General features: G+C 48.1%; 1 protein-coding gene across 2 annotated transcripts in view; it reads left to right on the forward strand.

Annotated features, from left to right (window-relative positions):
- Positions 1-5,258: 5,258 nt before the first annotated feature.
- Positions 5,259-16,901, forward strand: part of AGFG2 (ArfGAP with FG repeats 2) — a 28,722-nt gene continuing 17,079 nt past the window's right edge. For both annotated transcript variants that reach the window (XM_030797277.1, XM_003278097.3), the window contains exons 1-3: positions 5,259-5,648; positions 14,914-15,007; positions 16,488-16,603. In XM_030797277.1, the coding sequence (XP_030653137.1) occupies positions 5,428-5,648; positions 14,914-15,007; positions 16,488-16,603 (431 nt within the window). In that variant the 5' untranslated portion in view covers positions 5,259-5,427. The remainder of the gene's footprint in view (positions 5,649-14,913; positions 15,008-16,487; positions 16,604-16,901) is intronic.

Here is a 16,901-nt window from a genome sequence, read left to right on the forward strand (position 1 = left end):
TTGCAGTGAGCCGAGATTGTGCCACTGCACTCCAACCTGGGCAACAGAGCGAGACTCTATCTCGAAAAGAAAAGAAAAAAAAGAAATAACCCTTGGCTAATGAGAAGCTAGAGGAGGCATGGGCAGCACTTGGAAATTGTGAACTCTGCAATTCAGGAGGAATGTTTAGTAGGCTGAGATGTCCCATCTGCATATCTGGATGTGATGGTATTGCCTTCTTCTTTTTTTTCTGAAGAGGGCGGTGTGGGGGATAGAGTCCCGCTCTGTCACCCAGGCTGGAGCTATACAATCTTGGCTCACTGCAACCTCCGCCTTCCAGGTTCAAGCAATTCTTGTGCCTCAGTCTCCTGAGTAGCTGGGATTACAGGCATGCGCCATCACACCGACCTGATTTTTGCATTTTTGTATTTATTTTATTATTATTTTTTTTGAGATGGAGTTTTGCTCTTGTTGCCCAAGCTGGAGTGCAATGGTGGGATCTCAGCTCACTGCAACCTCCGACTTCTGGGTTCAGGCGATTCTGCCTCAGCCTCCTGAGTAGCTGGGATTACAGGCGTGCACCACCATGCCCAGCTAATTTTGTGTATTTTTAGTAGAAACGGGGTTTCACCATGTTAGCCAGGCTGGTCTCAAATTCCTGACCTCAGGTGATCCACCTGCCTCGGCCTCCCAAAGTGCTGGGATTACAGGCATGAGCCACTGCACCCAGTCTGGTATTGCCTTTTTTTAGGGATGTTGACATGCATGTGGCTGTGATAACTGGAGAAAAGGAACAAAGTACACATTGGGTGCCCAGGGTTTACTTCTGGGCCTGCTTCTAGTCTCTCTCTACATGCTGTACCTAAGCAACCAGTCCCATGGGTCTAAGCGATGACTCCTAAACCTACGTTTCCAGCTCTGGCCTGGAAATCCAGTCTATACAACCACCTGCCTGCTTATCAACCCATTGGATGCCTCACAAGGATCTCAAATCAACATGTCCAAAACCAAGCTACTGATTTCTGCCTATCAGCACCCCCTAACCCAGCAGTCCCCAACCGTTTTGGCACCACGGACCAGGAAGATAATTTTTCCACTAACCGGCGGGTGGGGGTTAGGGGGATGATTTGGGGATGATTTGAGCACATTAAGTTTATTGTGCACTTTTTTTTTTTAAACGGAGTCTTGCTCTGTCACCAGGCTGGAGTGCAGTGGCATGATCTTGGCTCACTGCAACCTCTACCTTCCAGGTTCAAGCGATTCTCCTACCTCAGCCTCCCAAGTCGCTGGGATTACAGGCACGTGCCACCATGGCCAGCTAAGTTTTGTATTTTTAGTAGAGACGAGGTTTCACCATGTTGGCCAGGATGGTCTCGATTTCCTGACCTCGTGATCTGCCCACCTCAGCTCCCAAAGTGCTGGGATTACAGGTGTGAGCCACCACGCCCGGCCTGTGCACTTTATTTCTATTATTATTACATTGTAATGTATAACGAAATAATTATACAACTCACTATCATGTGGAATTAGTGGGAGCCCTGAGCTTGTTTTCCCGCAACTAGAAGGTCCCATCTGGGGGTGATGGGAGACAGTGACAGGTCATCAAGCATTAGATTCTCACAAGGAGTGCATGACCTAGATCCCTTGCATGCACAGTTTACAATAGGGTTCATGCTCCTATGAAAATCTAATGCTGTTGCGGATCTGACAGGAGGCAGAGCTCAGGTGGTAATGGGAGCAATGCGTAGTGGCTGTAAATACAGATGCAGCTTTGCTCATTTGCCCACCACTTAACTTCCTGCTGCGTGGCCTGGTTCCTAACAAGCCACAGACAGGTACTGGTCCATGGCCCAGGGGCTGGGGACCCCTGCCCTAACCTACTCCTCCTTTAGTCTCCCCTTTTCCTTTCCTTTTCTTTTTCTTTCTTTCTTTTTTTTTTTTTTTTTTTGAGACAGTCTCGCTCTGTCACCCAGGCTGGAGTGCAATGGCGCCATGTCGGCTCACTGCAACCTCCATCTCCCAGGTTCAAGCAATTCTCCTGACTCAGCCTCCCAAGTAGCTGGGATTACAGGTGCCTGCCACCATGCCTGGCTAATTTTTGTATTTTTAGTAGATACAGGGTTTCACTATGTTGGCCAGGCTTTTCTCGAACTCCTGACCTCGTGATCTGCCTGCCTCGGCCTCCCAAAATGCTGGGATTACAGGCATAAGCCACGGCATCTGGTCCATTTTAATTTAATTTAAACTTAAATAGCCACATACGATTAGTGGCTGCCGCATTGAAGAGAGTAGCTCTATCTACTAGATAGATTTTTGCTTTGGGCAACTAGGTGGCTCATGGTGCCATTAATTGAAAAATGGGGCCAGGTGCAGTGGCTCACACCTATAATCCCAGCACTTTGGGAGGCCAAAGCAGGCAGATCACCTGAACTCAGGTGTTCGAGACCAACCTGGCCAACATGCTAAAAATACAAAAAATTGGCTGGGCATGGTGGCATGCACCTGTAGTCCCAGCTACTCGGGAGGCTGGGGTGGGAGGATCACTCGAGCCCCAGGAAGCGGAGGTTGCAGTGAGCCAAGATTGTGCCACTGCACTCCAGCCTGGGTGACAGAGTAAGACCCTGTCTCAAAAAGAAAAAAAAGAGAGAGAGAGAGAGAAAGCAGGCTGCCAGCCACCAGCCTGGACAACATAGTGAGACCCCTTCTCTACAAAAAAATAAAAAATTAGCCAGGCATGGTGGTGTACGCCTGTAGTCTCAGCTACTCTGGAGACTGAGGTGGGAGGATCACTTGAGCTGGGGAGGCTGCAGTGAGCTATGATTGTGCCACTGCCCTCCAACCTGGGCAGCAGAGCAAGACCTTGTCTCAAAAAAAAAAAAGAGGCCGGTGCAGTGACTCACGTCTGTAATCCTAGCACTTTGGGAGGCCAAGGTGGGTGGATCATTTGAGGTCAAGACTTCAAGACCAGCCTGGCCAATATGGTGAAACCCCGTTTCTACTAAAAATACAAAAATTAGCCAGACATGGTGGCACACACCTGTAATCCCAACTACTTGGGAGGCTGAGGCAGGAGAATCGCTTGAACCTAGGAGGTAGAGGCTGAGGTGGGCGGATCACTTGAGCCCAGGAGGTCCAGAGCAGCCTGGGCAATATAGTGAGACCCAGTCTCTACAAAAAATTTTTAAAAATTCGCCAGGCATGGTGGTGCACAGCTGTAGTCCCAGCTACTTGGAAGGCTGAGGTGGGAGGATCACTTGAGTCCAGAAGGTTGAGGCTGCAGTGAGCCATGATTGTGTCACTGCACTCCAGCCTGGGCGATAAAGCAAGACCCTGTCTCAAAAAAAAGTCATTGTTGGCTGGGCGCGGTGGCTCATGCTTGTAATCCCAGCACTTTGGGAGGCCGAGGCGGGCGGATCACGAGGTCAGGAGATCGAGACCACGGTGAAACCCTGTCTCTACTAAAACTGCAAAAAAATTAGCCGGGCGTGGTGGCGGGTGCCTGTAGTCCCAGCTACTCAGAGAGGCTGAGGCAGGAGAATGGCGTGAACCCGGGAGGCGGAGCTTGCAGTGAGCCGAGATTGCGCCACTGCACTCCAGCCTGGGCGACAGAGCGAGACTCCGTCTCAAAAAAAAAAAAAAAAAAAAAAAAGTCATTGTTTTAAAAATGGTGACCAACCCAATCTGAAGTACCCAACAAGTGGCCAGACATTGTGGCTCACGCCTGTAATCCCTGCACTTTGGGAGGCCAAGGCAGGAGGCTCACTTGAGGCCAGGAGTTTGAGACCAGCCTGGCCAACATGGTGAAACCCTATCTCTACTAAAAATACAAAAATTGGCCAGGCGCGGTGGCTCCCGCCTGTAATCCCAGCACTTTGGGAGGCCGAGGCAGGCGGATCACGAGGTCAGGAGATCGAGACCATCCTGGCTAACACGGTGAAACCCCGTCTCTACTAAAAATACAAAAAAATTAGCCGGGCGTGGTGGCGGGCATCTGTAGTCCCAGCTACTCGGGAGGCTGAGGCAGGAGAATGGCATGAACCTGGTAGGCGGAGCTTGCAGTGAGCCGAGATTGTGCCACTGCACTCCAGCCTGGGCGACAGAGTGACACTCCATCTCAAATAATAATAATAATAATAATAATAATAATAATAATAATAATACAAAAATTATCTGGGGGTGGTGGCGGCCACCTGTAATCCCAGCTACTCAGGAGACTGAGGCATGAGAATTGTTTAAACCCAGGAGGCAGAGGTTGCAGTGAGCCGACATTGTGCCACTGCACTCCAGCCTGGGCAACAGAGTGAGACTCCATCTCAAAAAATTAAAATTAAATTAAAAAATTTAAAAAGTACCCAAAAAGTCTTTTCCAAGATGTGATTTCAATTCTCTGCATAGGATTTATCACTAACTGGTGATTCTTTAATTTGTGTATTGTTTGCTTCCCCCTACTAGAAAGTAAGCTCTATAAGGATATTTTGTTTGATTGCTTTGCTGCTATGTATTCTATTCCCAGTGTCTAGAACATGCCTGAAACCTAGCAGACACTCAGCGTTTGTTAAATGAATAATCGAATACTAGTCCACCTACTAGGAGGGTTAAAGGCAGGGTTTCTAAAGTTGGAAGACCCAGAGTGGAATCCTGGGCCACGTACTCGTGTGATCTGCTGCAAGTTGTTGGACCTAAGGGTGTAAAATGGGGATTCCACCTCTGGGATAGGCGGAGCGAATGAAATGACATTTATAAAGCACTCCCTTCGCTCTGTGGCTCAGGAATTAGAGCACTGGTCTAGTAAAGCACTCTTGCTCCCTCTCCCTCTCTCCCTTAAGCGCTCTCTTCTTTCCCCCTCCTGCTCAGCCCCTCACATGGCCATTTCTCTTCGGTTTCGCATGACGCTCTACACAGTCTAGAGTAAGTCTTCGAAATTTGCCGGGAATTAACGTCATCAGTCGGGAGGACGACAGCTACGCACGCGCGGGGCACCTCCTCTGTCTCGCGCGCTAACTTTGCAGCCCCGCCAGCCAATCAAAATTAGCGTCGGAGCCCGAGTGCCGAGGACTCACCAATCGGAACTAGGAGGCGGGCCACGGTGTAGGCAGTGGCGAGAGGGGGCGGGGACAAGGAGAAGGCACGCACAGTTCTCGCTGCTGGGGTCTCTGCCGGCCAATAGGAGAGGCCTGAGGCCTGAAGGCGGTGGGGCGTGGCATTGGCGGCTCCAGCAACCGGAGGCCGTCCCAGGGCGGGCCAATCGGAGTAAGGAGGTGGGAGAAACCTAGCCAATCAGCGTGCAGGACAGGCAAGGAGGGTGGGGGGCGGCGAAGTCTCCTGCGGATACCGCCCGCTCCCGAGCTTCTGTCAGGGGAGCCGGGCGTGCAGAGGCGGCTGAGGAGGCGGGAAGGCGGCAGTGGTTGAAGGGGTGATTGCTGACTAGCGGGGAGGGAGTGGGCAGCGATGGTGATGGCAGCGAAGAAGGGCCCGGGCCCGGGCGGCGGGGTCAGCGGGGGCAAGGCGGAGGCGGAGGCGGCCTCGGAGGTGTGGTGCCGTCGGGTGCGGGAGCTGGGTGGCTGCAGCCAGGCCGGGAACCGCCACTGCTTCGAGTGCGCCCAGCGCGGGGTCACCTACGTGGATATCACCGTGGGCAGCTTCGTGTGCACCACCTGCTCCGGCCTCCTGTGAGTGACCGGGAGGAAGTGGCCGAGGTCGGCGTGGGGGGACCCCGGGGGCGGGGTGGGGAGGCCGGGGCTCCGGGACGCGAGGGAAGGGGGCTTAGGTGAGGGGCGGCGGGAAGGTCAGGAACGCGCCGGCTGTGGGGACGGTGTCGTCTGCTGCAGCGGTGTGGCGGGGAGGGGAAAGGGCAGGGGAGAGGAAGCAAGGCCGGAGTCGCGCTGCGGAGAGAAGGGTGCGGATGCAGAAGGACGCCCGGAGAGGGACCGAGAAACTCCCCGAGGGGGTCGAGGCAAACTGCAAGTGGGGAGGGAGAAAGTGCGGAGGATGGAAGGGAACTCGGAGTGGGATGGGGTGTCGGGAATTAAAGGGCCAGAAAATGACATGCACCTTTAGAGGGAACTTCATGCAGGTGGAAAGCAAAAAGGAAAAAGGTGGAGAAAGCCGGCCTGGAGATGGACAAGCACCTTTCTTCCTTCGGGCTTGTGTCCCTGCTGGAGTGTGAGATGCAGAAGCCAGCTGAAACTTGGTTGAAATTCCTATGATTAGAGTACAGGATTTTTTAAAAAAGCGAATTAACCCCTATTGACAGCCTAGAGATAGTGGCTGGAAGGGAGCCATGGTCCAGAGTTCAGGTGTAGATACTAATCTTAGCAGGGCTTTGAAATGTTACCCAGAGGGTAAAACTCTTATGAAATCTAAGAGATGAGAGCCAATGGGTTACCTTGGTAGAGAGCTTAGCTTTTTCAAACGTTTGCACATCTAGGTGTGCCATCCTGAAGGTTAATCATTTACACCTTTAAGCTCCCTGTTGCCATGACTGGATCCTGGTGGTAGCATCCAGGAAACTCTAGATTTTGGGGGGGGCTTTGGTGCATCATCTGAGTGCTACTCTTGGCATTGGTACTGTTCGGTCATGCCAGAGTGAATTTACAGCCACAGTTCTAGCCTAGATTTCTGGTTATATAGTAAACCCCCCTCCACTCCCCTCTGCACTCCTCCTACCCCCAAATTAAGATATTGTTTGGTTAGATGCATGATTAACATCTGATATCAGGCCTGGATCTCTGTTTTTTAATAAGCTCGTCAAGGGATTTATTTTGACATTTTTTTAGTCTTATTTTAAGGCACTGTTGTTTTTGTTTTGCTTTTTAAAAAATGCTTTCCAGCCGGGTGCTGTGGCTCACGCCTGTAATCTAGCACTTTGGGAGGCCGAGGCAGGCAGATAATGAGGTCAAGAGATCGAGACCATCCTGGCCAACATGGTGAAACCCCATCTGTACTAAAAATACAAAAATTAGCTGGGTGTGGTGGTGCGCACCTGTACTCGCAGCTACTTGGGAGGCTGAGGCAGGAGAATCACTTGAACCCGGGAGGCGGAGGTTGCAGTGAGCCAAGATCATGCCACTGCACTTCAGCCTGGCAACAGAGCAAGACACCGTCTCAAAAAAAAAAAAAAAAAGCTTTCCCTGTCTTGATACCTTTAGGAGCCAGGGAGCGAGCACTATTGTTCTTGCAAGATAGATGGGAAAACAGAAGCAAAGAGAGGTTTCGTAACTTATCCAATGCCATATGGGCGTTGCTGTTTCCAACATTTGTTGTTTGATGTTAGTGATGATCACGGCAGACCAGCAATGAGGATTTAGTTTTCCCAAGATACAGTTTGGAATTATTTACTTTGTTTTAACCTCCTTTGCTAAACTTCTCTCTGGGTTCTGATCAACCTCACTTGTGGGTTGTAAGGATGAATTCGACTTTGGTCTAAGTAAAAGCCATCGTGGCTCTTGGGATAATGATTGAGAACCCAAACAGTAATGCGTCATAAACTGAGATGGACTGAAATGAAGCAAGAGGATAGAGACTCGACAGTGGGTGAAGAACTCTGGGGAGAGATTGAACAACGTTTAGGAGTATGTATAGGGGTCGGGCTCAGTGGCTCAGTATGTATAGGAGGCCAAGGTGAGCAGACCACTTGAGGTCGGGAGTTTGGAGACCAGCCTGGCCAACATGGCGAAATCTCGTCTCTACTAAAAATACAAAAATTAGCCAGGCATGGTGGCAGGTGCCTGTAATCCCAGCTACTCAGGAGGCTGAGGCAAGAGAATCGCGTGAACCCAAGAGGTGGAGGTTGCAGTGAGCCGAGATCGCACCACTGCACTCTCCAGCCTGGGTGACAGAGCGAGACTCTGTCTCAAAAAAAAAGGAGTATGTATAGGGTAAAGTAGAAAGAGAAAGAGCTGATTCCTGAAGACCCTGCTATGAGAAGCAGAAGGATGAAACTGATGGATAAAATTGAGTAACTGGGAAGTGCTGACATTGTTATCATTATTTTGTAGATCTTTGTTAAAGTGTCCCACAGATAACATTTCCCTTATAATACCCCTCAATCAGGACACAAAGAAAGCTAAGTTATCTGGGACACATTAAAAACCTGGTTTCGTTTTTCCTTTTTATTTATTTATTTATTTTTGAGATGGAGTCTCACTCTGTTGCTTGGGCTGGAGTGCAATGGCGCGATCTCGGCTCACTGCAACCCCTGCCTCCTAGGTTTAAGCAATTTCTTGCCTCAGCCTCCTGAGTAGCTGGGACTACAGGCATGCGCCACCACATCTGGCTAATGTTTGTATTTTTAGTAGAGACGGGGTTTCGCCATGTTGGCCAGGCTGGTCTCGAACTCCTGATCTCAAGTGATCCGCCCACCTCAGCCTCCCAAAGTGCTGGGATTACAGGCGTGAGCCACGGCACCCAGCTTGCTTAGCTTTTTGGTAAAGCATTATGAGACTAAATCAGGGAGTGATCCTCACGGCGGCGGATTTAGGGAGCATATTTTGGCGTTTGGGAAATGAGAAGCTAGACCAACCCTTTGTTAGTAGGAAATGAGAGTGAAATGAAAGATCAAGAGGTTAGGCCAGTAAATGAAGTTGAATTAAAGGCATGTTGAGAGTCTAAGAAGAGAAATTTCAGGAGAAACTCTGCAAGAAAGCTGGAGTTTCCCTATAATTATCATGACAAGGGCAAGGCATATAATCCTTGTAAAGGGGTCTTAACACAGTATTACCTGTGTCCCTTTGGTGTGCTGTGGGAAGGAGTGGGAGCTGGCAGGTGGGCTGTAAGGCAGAATGTGAGGCAGGGGATGCTTATTTCTGGAGGCATGGCTCCATGGTGGCACGGAGACCAATTAGCATCTTAAATCCACATGCTTGATTACCTGTAGATTAGGGTTTGGTGTTGGTGGGAAGTGAAAATTGTGGTCGGCTGACAGCCTGCACATTCATTCATTTGGTCAGTCAACACGAACTTATTCAGTGCCTATCAAGCGCCAGACACTGTTTTAGGTACTGGAGATACAGTAGTGATAAGTTCCCATTTTCACGGAGCTGACATCTTAGTGGAAGCCATGGACTATAAAGAAATCGTTCTGTATTGCTAAAAGGTATGAAGTAAAATGAAGCTCTGTGGGTTAGAGTGATACCAAACAGGTATGATGCGAAGAGAAGAAATTATTAATTTTTTTTTTTTTGAGACAGAGTCTCGCTCTGTCGCCCAGGCTGGAGTGCAGTGGTCCGATCTTGGCTCACTGCAACCTCCACCTCCTGGTTTCAAGCGATTCTCCTGCCTCAGCCTCCCCAGGTAGCTGGGATTACAGATGCACACCACCACGCCCAGCTAATTTTTGTATTTTTAGTAGAGACAGGGTTTCACCATGTTGGCCAGGCTGGTCTCAAACTCCTGACCTCAGGTGATCCACCTGCCTTGGCCTCCCAAAGTGCTGGGATTACAGGCGTGAGCCATTGTGCCTGGCCTCGAGAAGAAATATTCTTTGTTAAAATGAAGATGATATGGAAGGAAGAAATTGAAATACCACACTTAGCACCGTAGCCAGAGAAAGGAGACAGCAGGACAACATTATTTTAAAGGCCAGTTTTCTGTTCAGTGGGTTACAAATACTTCTCCTTCATAAGGGGATAGGGTCGTCTGGGGGCAGTGAGCAAAATTACTAGAATTCCCAGCTGGTTGGATTGGCTGATGTAGCAAAGTTGATGGTTCCAGCCAAAGTTGAATTTCCTAAGATCTGAAGAAAAACACACATTTTAATATTGGTGGGTGGGTATGACTCTGCCTGCATCCCTGCATGTATGAACTCATTCTTGTTCTCTCTTTTTTAATGAGAAATATTTTCTCAGCTGTAGCAAAAACCTACAGCGTTGGTGTGAGGGCTTGAGAGAAAGGCTGCTAGTTTCTGCTGTTCCTAAATTTACATACATACTGCCACAATTGTAGGTCCCACACCTGACCTAGTTTTATTCATTTGGTTTTCTTCCAGTACCTAATTTCCTTAACCTAGATGTGGATCTGTTTAATTTCCCCAACATACACATATGCTTGTTTGTTTAGTTACATTTCTAATTCTTGGAGGATGAATCTGTCATTTGAATCTTAAGACGGGGTAAAAATTGCTGCTAAAAAGCATCTATTTGCAAAGCAGTGCTTTAAATGTTCTTTCTTGTTCTGGTTTGCCGGAATGCTTCTGTGGATGAACCACTGTTCCTCAGAAAGAAAATGGACGTTGAGGCCTGAGATCTCATTGACATAAGGATGGACACTAACTTTGACACCCAATTTTTTCAGCAAAGTATGACATGTTTCCTTGATGTGGCTGTTTGGGTCCATGTTCAATCCATCATTTTTCAGGCGTTTGTAATAGACACTTATCTCTTCTATTTCTGCCCAACTTTACTGTGATCACAGGAGTCAGAATTAAGGTGGGCAGAGCTCGGGGCTGGGTGTCAAGAATGCTACTTGACAACTCTTTATTTGTGAGAAGTTCTTGCCCTCCTTGTTCCTTACTTTCCCTGTCGGGCTTGCTGGTGGTTCTTAGTTGAAGCATTTTAATCTCCATGGGAGGAAAGGTACAGTAAGTTCTTCAATAATTCAGTACTTTTCCATCTGTCTGGGTTGGAGAGGTACACATGTACCTTGCCCCTGTTTTAGTCCCATCCCTCCATCCCCTCCTCTGTCACCTTTCATGTTGACCTCTGCTGGGCAGAGGTGGACAGTCTCACTAAATTACAGATGTAGGTGCTGTTTCATAAGGGGTGCATGAACCACTTGAAAAGCCCCTAAGGAAGTAATAAATTACTAAAGGGATGAGAAAAAGCTCGACATGGGGGGCGGGGGGGCGGGGAGGCGGGGGGGGCAGGGAGGCGGGTGGTGAGAGAGGTGAGGGCAGGGGGAGACATGTAAAAAGGATTGAGGTTGAGCCTAAAGGGAAGGGCGTCTGGATGCTATCAGGAGTCTACCTGGCTCTAATCAACAGGACAGCTGTTTATCATTGCTGCTGAGGAGGAACAAAGGAAATGGGTTGAAGCAGAATTTAGATCAGGAAGAGGTTTCCTAAAATTAGTGAAATTGACCCTGGAGCAGGGTAATAGGAGAGCCTTCCTCTTAGGGACTATCGAAAGTTCCTAACAGGGACTCTTCATGGTGATGTTTGCATCCAAGATAAGAGCTAAACTGGTTTAGTTGTACCCTGTTCAGAAGCAGAGGAGTGAAATCCCAGAGCAAAGAAACACGATCTGGGGTGTATGAATCTGAACACAAATGTTCAAAGGCAAGGATTTCCCAAGTCCAAATTTGGCACAAATGAAAAAGAACTTGGGTGCTGGGTGGAACTGGTTTTTTTCCATTGTTGACCTGGCAGAACTTTCTTATCTGAGCAGCTGAGCAGGTTTGATGCTTTTATGAAGCAAGATAGAAGCAAAAATATGGGTCAGCATGAGGGTGATGATCACAGAAAAACAAAAGGTGTGGTATTTGTGGAAGTAGTACTGTGCCTAATGGAATCAGAGGGGAGACAGGAGGGAGGGAAAGAGAGAGGACTGGGCAGATGCTAGCAGCTACACATACAAGTGGCTTCAGCTGCCAAATAATTCAGAATACTTCAAATGCCCTTTAGGTGCCCTGTGAAAAAGAAACTGAAGTGGATAAAGACAACCTGACTGGCTGGAGGCTTGAGTCCTAGTAATAATGTACTTTCAATTGGAAAAACTTACTCTATTCTGAGAAAATAAATTGATCTCTGTTCCTCCCCAGCACTTCCTGGTTAGAAATACCAGAATGAATTTGCTGTGATGACCTCTTTTGCGAGGAACCTGAGAGTTATGTTGGGGAGCTGGGTGCAAGCGGGAGAGCTGGGCCTGTTTAATTCCAGGCCAGTGACTCACATCTGGTCCGCTGCATGACCCTGGTATGTACCCAGTGAAATGCAGCACACCTAGGCCACATGATTTTAGCCACCAGGAGGAAGGGGGCTCTCGTTTCTAAATTGCTTCTTTTGGCCAGCAGTGGCCTCTCTGTGATTCATAAAGAAAAACTCTGACTCATAGGCCATGTAACTAGGCCCCCTTCCTAGGCTGCAATGTTGCCTTGTAGAGAATTCTCCCTGCCCCCAGACTGTGGCTCTGGTTGTACAAAATCCAGTCTACAGACATCAAGGTCAGAGCAATGCTTTTTGTACTGTGCTATGGAAACATCCTGTTCCATCAGATTCATTTGGCCCAAAGCATCTAAATCATTTCTTATTTTCTCTGCCTTCCCATCATCCTATCACGTCTGCCGCCCCCCCTCCCTGCCACCCCCACCAAAAATAAACTCTTTTAGTTCAGGCTCAACCATAAGTTCTGTTCTAAGCATCCCATTTTGATTGATGCCTGGGTTGAGTCCCGCCTCCTCCCCCTAACAAGGAAGCACACCTCCCTGTTTACAGTTCGCTAACAGTTCCTGGTTATCCATTCAGGAAATGTCAATGACCTTTTTGTGATAGGCTTAGAATCTGTTTTTCTAGTGTAAACATAATACGTTTTACCTTCCCCATGACCGTTTCTCTTCCTTCCGCAACTGCTGCATCCTGGAGTCACGTTCTCCCTGATCCATCAGCGCCTGACTGAATAGCACCCTACTGCAGTGAGAAGTACCTTTATCTAGGCTTCCTGGGTTCTTCTTGTGAGCTCCTGGTGATAAGATAACTCCGTCCTATAATTTTTGTATCCCCCACAGTGCCTCCCATAATGCCTTGTGTTTTGGCAAAGTAAATTTTGTTTGTAGGAGGTGAAGGAGAAGAGCTTTGAGATCACAGGGACAGTGAGGTCTGGCTAGACTTCAGAAAGCCCTGACATTCTGAAGGGGAAGGACCTAGTGGTTAAGGTGAGAAAGAGTATTTTCTAGAATTAAAAGCAAAACCAAACCAAGCCATTAGCAAGAGAGGCCTTAGGAGAGAGAACGGACTATCTCTGAAATGTGATCGGAAGACAGTCTTCAGGGCAGATCAAGCTTAAGAGCTATTGTTTGATATGTAGTAACAAAGCCTTGCTTTTGTTTTTTCCTGAGCTTATCTTTCCTTGGGGGCATCAGTCCTCTTTGATATTGCCTGTCTTTTATAAGAGCATTTTTGAGACCCTTTATACCTAAAGGTCTAGCAGCAGAATTGCTGTAAACAGCGTCAACTGGAGCCTCCAGTGTCCTGTCCTTTGTTAAAATCTCATGAGTAATTTATCATCCGCAGGGTAGCCGCCCTTTACTGTTCACTCTGTACTGAGTCCGCCCACTCCCTGCCGCCCCCCCACCCCCACCCCCACCACCGCTGCTTTTGCTTACACCTCGCTGCTGTTCTCCCAGACTTGGCGGGACCACTTGGATTCTGTGTGTGCACCTGTTAGTATGAATGTATGTTTTCCCCACCTTCTTTGTGAATTTTCAGGATTTTCATCTGTTAAATATTTTTGTCTCGTTTTCCCCCTTTGTGCTTCCTGAGGATGCCAGCCAGGACCCTATTCTGGATTTTTATTTGAACAACTCGATTTGGCCATTTTTTTTCCCATGAGAGTAAAAGTCTGAAGAGGCCTCATCTGCTGAGACTGCTTCCCTCCTGTCCCAGGGTCTAGCTTGTTTTGGTTTGGGCAGTTTTGTTTTAATCCAATAAGGGTAGTAGACCTAGACCAGAATAAAACTTAAGGTGCAAGGACAGGGGAACCTATGAAGCCTTCCCTGGCTTAGCCCCAAGTTTCCTGTATTAGAACACTCCTGAGACCAGTTGAATGGGGACAAGGAAGCCTTCTCTTCTCTTGTAATCTCCACAGGGTTCTTGGAGGCAGAACTGGATTCCCAGGGAGTTAACAGAACATACAGAGGAGGCACAAAAGCACTGCCACAGGATACATATTCCTCGCCCATGCCAGCCTCATAGCTCATGGTTGAACTTGACTTCTTCCTGCTTTATTGAGAGATATGGAAATAAGAAAATCAAATATTTATTTTCCTAGAGATGGCTTCCTGAAAGAGAGGGACCCTCTCCATCCCACCACCACTCCACCCTTCTTTGTAGACACAAGGAGGGCCAGCTGGGCTAGAGACTGTTTTTTGTCACCAAATCCTGTTTTTGTTAGTGTTACCAAGAATAGTACTGGGCCTTCATTTTTCACTTCCCTCATGCTTGAAGGATTTGTGTTTTTGTGGGCCCTGGGATCTTGGGGATGGGCTGCAGGTCTAAAACAATGATAAAGTAGGAAATGGGAAGTGGTCACGCGTCTGAGTTCCCAGAAGTACCCCCTTGGCCTACAGGCTGAACACTGAAACTATTGAGATCTGAGCCAGGCTAGAGGAGGCTTCTGGATGGGCAGGCTCTACCTTTCCTCTCCAGAACTACTGGGATCACAGGATGTTCCTGACTCTCTCTTGCCTGTCTCTTTGGAGACTTCTTTTTTTTTGGGTTGGAAGTGGGTGGTGGGAGTGGGGACAGAGTCTTGCTGTCGCCCAGGCTGGAGTGCAGTGGGGTGATTTCAGCTCACTGTAGCCTCTGCCTCCCAGATTCAAGCGATTCTCGTGCCTCAGCCTCCTGAGTAGCTGGGATTACAGGCGTGCACTACCACGCCCGGCTAATTTTTGTATTTTTAGTAGAGACGGCTTTTCACCATATTGGCCAGGCTGGTGTCAAACTCCTCGCCTCAAGTGAGGTGCCTGCCTCGGCCTTCTAAAGTGCTGGGATTACAGGTGTGAGTCACTGTGCCTGGCCTCTCTTTGGAGACTTGTAATGTCTCCAAAATATTCCAAATATTTCCCTTCTTTCCTGGAATTAGGAAGTAGCTTCAGATGGGGGGGTTCTATCTGAGCTCAGTTTATATGCTGTTCTTTCACCCTTTCTCCCTCCTCCTCCTCCCATGAACAGCCTGCCGTGCTAACTGCATTATACTTCTCTTTCTTCCTGTTTCTCTCCCGTAGGAGAGGGCTGAACCCCCCTCATCGTGTCAAGTCAATCTCCATGACAACTTTCACTGAGCCTGAAGTAGTATTCCTGCAATCCCGTGGAAATGAGGTGAGCTGCCACCGATGGAGTGGTGAGAAGGTCGCCCTATCTGCAGGTGGAGCTTTGCCTCAAGATTGTAGGGAAACCTTATGGTTTTATTTTTGGTTGAGTTTCTCTTAATTTTTTCATATGTATGATTTCTTTCCTTAGGTATATTTACAGAATCTTTATTCTGTTATACAAATTGTGGTTTGTCTAGGCCCCCTTTTCAGGAGTCAGGGGAAGTAGCAATATCTTTGTAGGATGTGGCACCTGAGCAATGGAGGGGTAGAATGACCAGAGCTCCAGAGCATGAGCATTCAGAGTTGACTGGGCCACCCCCTCTGAGGAAGCTCTCCTGGAGCCAGCTCTGCTGCCTTAAGCCTTGACAACCTGGATTTAAGTGCATATCTTTTACTTGAAAGTGACTAAAACCCCTTCCCTAGCTAAATCTGCTGATCAGAAGTTGCTATCCTTGGCGTTAGCAGTACCCCTAGCTTATGGGTGATTGGTTTACTTAGAGGGTGTCCTCAAGGGCCTCTGGAGGTGTCCTGGAAGCCAGAGCTCTGAAAATTGTCCTGGACCCTACCCTTATCAAAATTTAATTCTCCATAATTCTCATGGCCCTCTATTTTCCTTTTTCAATACATGTCACAAAATGTGATTATAACTTTAGTTTTATTTATCTAAGATATAACTGCCCCATTGGATTATAAACTCTGCGAGGACAGGGATCATGTCTGGTTTGTAGGTAGACCCAGATCCTAGCACTGTGTCCATGCTCAATATATATTTATTTATTTATTTATTTATTTATTTATTTATTTATTTATCAGAGACAAGGTCTTGCTCTGTCACCCAGGCTGGAGTGTAATGGCGCAATCTCAGCTCACTGCAACCTCAACCTCCTGGGCTCAAATGATCCTCCCACCTCAGCCTCCCAAGTAGCTGGAACTATAGGCACGTGCCACCACGGTCCACTAATTTTTCATTTTTTTTAGAGAGTGGGTTTCGCTGTGTTGCCCAGACTGCTCTTGAACTCCCGTACTCAAGTGATCCACCCACCTCAGCCTTTCAAAGTGCTGAGATTACAGGTGTGAGCCACCACACCCAGCCAATATATATTCACTGATGAATAAATAGGAAGTGGTGGCTGGGTGTGGTGGCTCATGCCTATAATCCCAGCACTTTGGGTAGCTGAGGTGGGCAGATCACGAGGTCAAGAGATCGAGACCATCCTGGCCAACATGGTGAAACCTGGTCTCTACTAAAAATACAAAAATTATCTGGGCATGGTGGCGCACGCCTATAGTCTCAGCTACTTGGGAGACTGAGGCAGGAGAATCACTTGAACCCCGGAGGTGGAGGTTGCAGTGAGCTGAGATCGTGCCACTGCACTCCAGCCCAGCGACAGAGCGGGACTCCGTCTCAAAAAAAAAAAAAAAGGAAGTGGTATCTTTTGTATTTCCTGCTTTCTGCTCCCACTCCTCTGACACCTTCATTCTTTTAGGTTTGCCGGAAGATTTGGCTGGGTCTGTTTGATGCTCGGACATCTTTAGTACCAGATTCCAGGGATCCTCAGAAAGTGAAGGAGTTTCTCCAGGAAAAATATGAGAAGAAGAGATGGTAAGGAGTAGGAAAGAGGTTGCTATGGAAACGTGTTCAAGACATTCTTCATCTGAGAGTCCAGTTTCTAGAGTTGAATTTGGCCTTCTCACAAAGACTAGACTTGGGTTGATTCTGTTCCACTCACATTCAGTTACGACTGAAATAAATCTACATGAAAGGACAACTTGTTCTCAGTCACTAACCCTGCAGATTTTATGTCCTCTCTTTTGGAGAGATAGTACACTGATTGGAGTCGGGAGGTAGGCCTGTGAGTGTTCATTTTTATAGCTCAGCTGATCTTGTGTATGGGGAGAGA

Source organism: Nomascus leucogenys, chromosome 17, assembly GCF_006542625.1.
Source record: "Nomascus leucogenys isolate Asia chromosome 17, Asia_NLE_v1, whole genome shotgun sequence".
Taxonomy (NCBI): Eukaryota; Metazoa; Chordata; class Mammalia; order Primates; family Hylobatidae; genus Nomascus; species Nomascus leucogenys.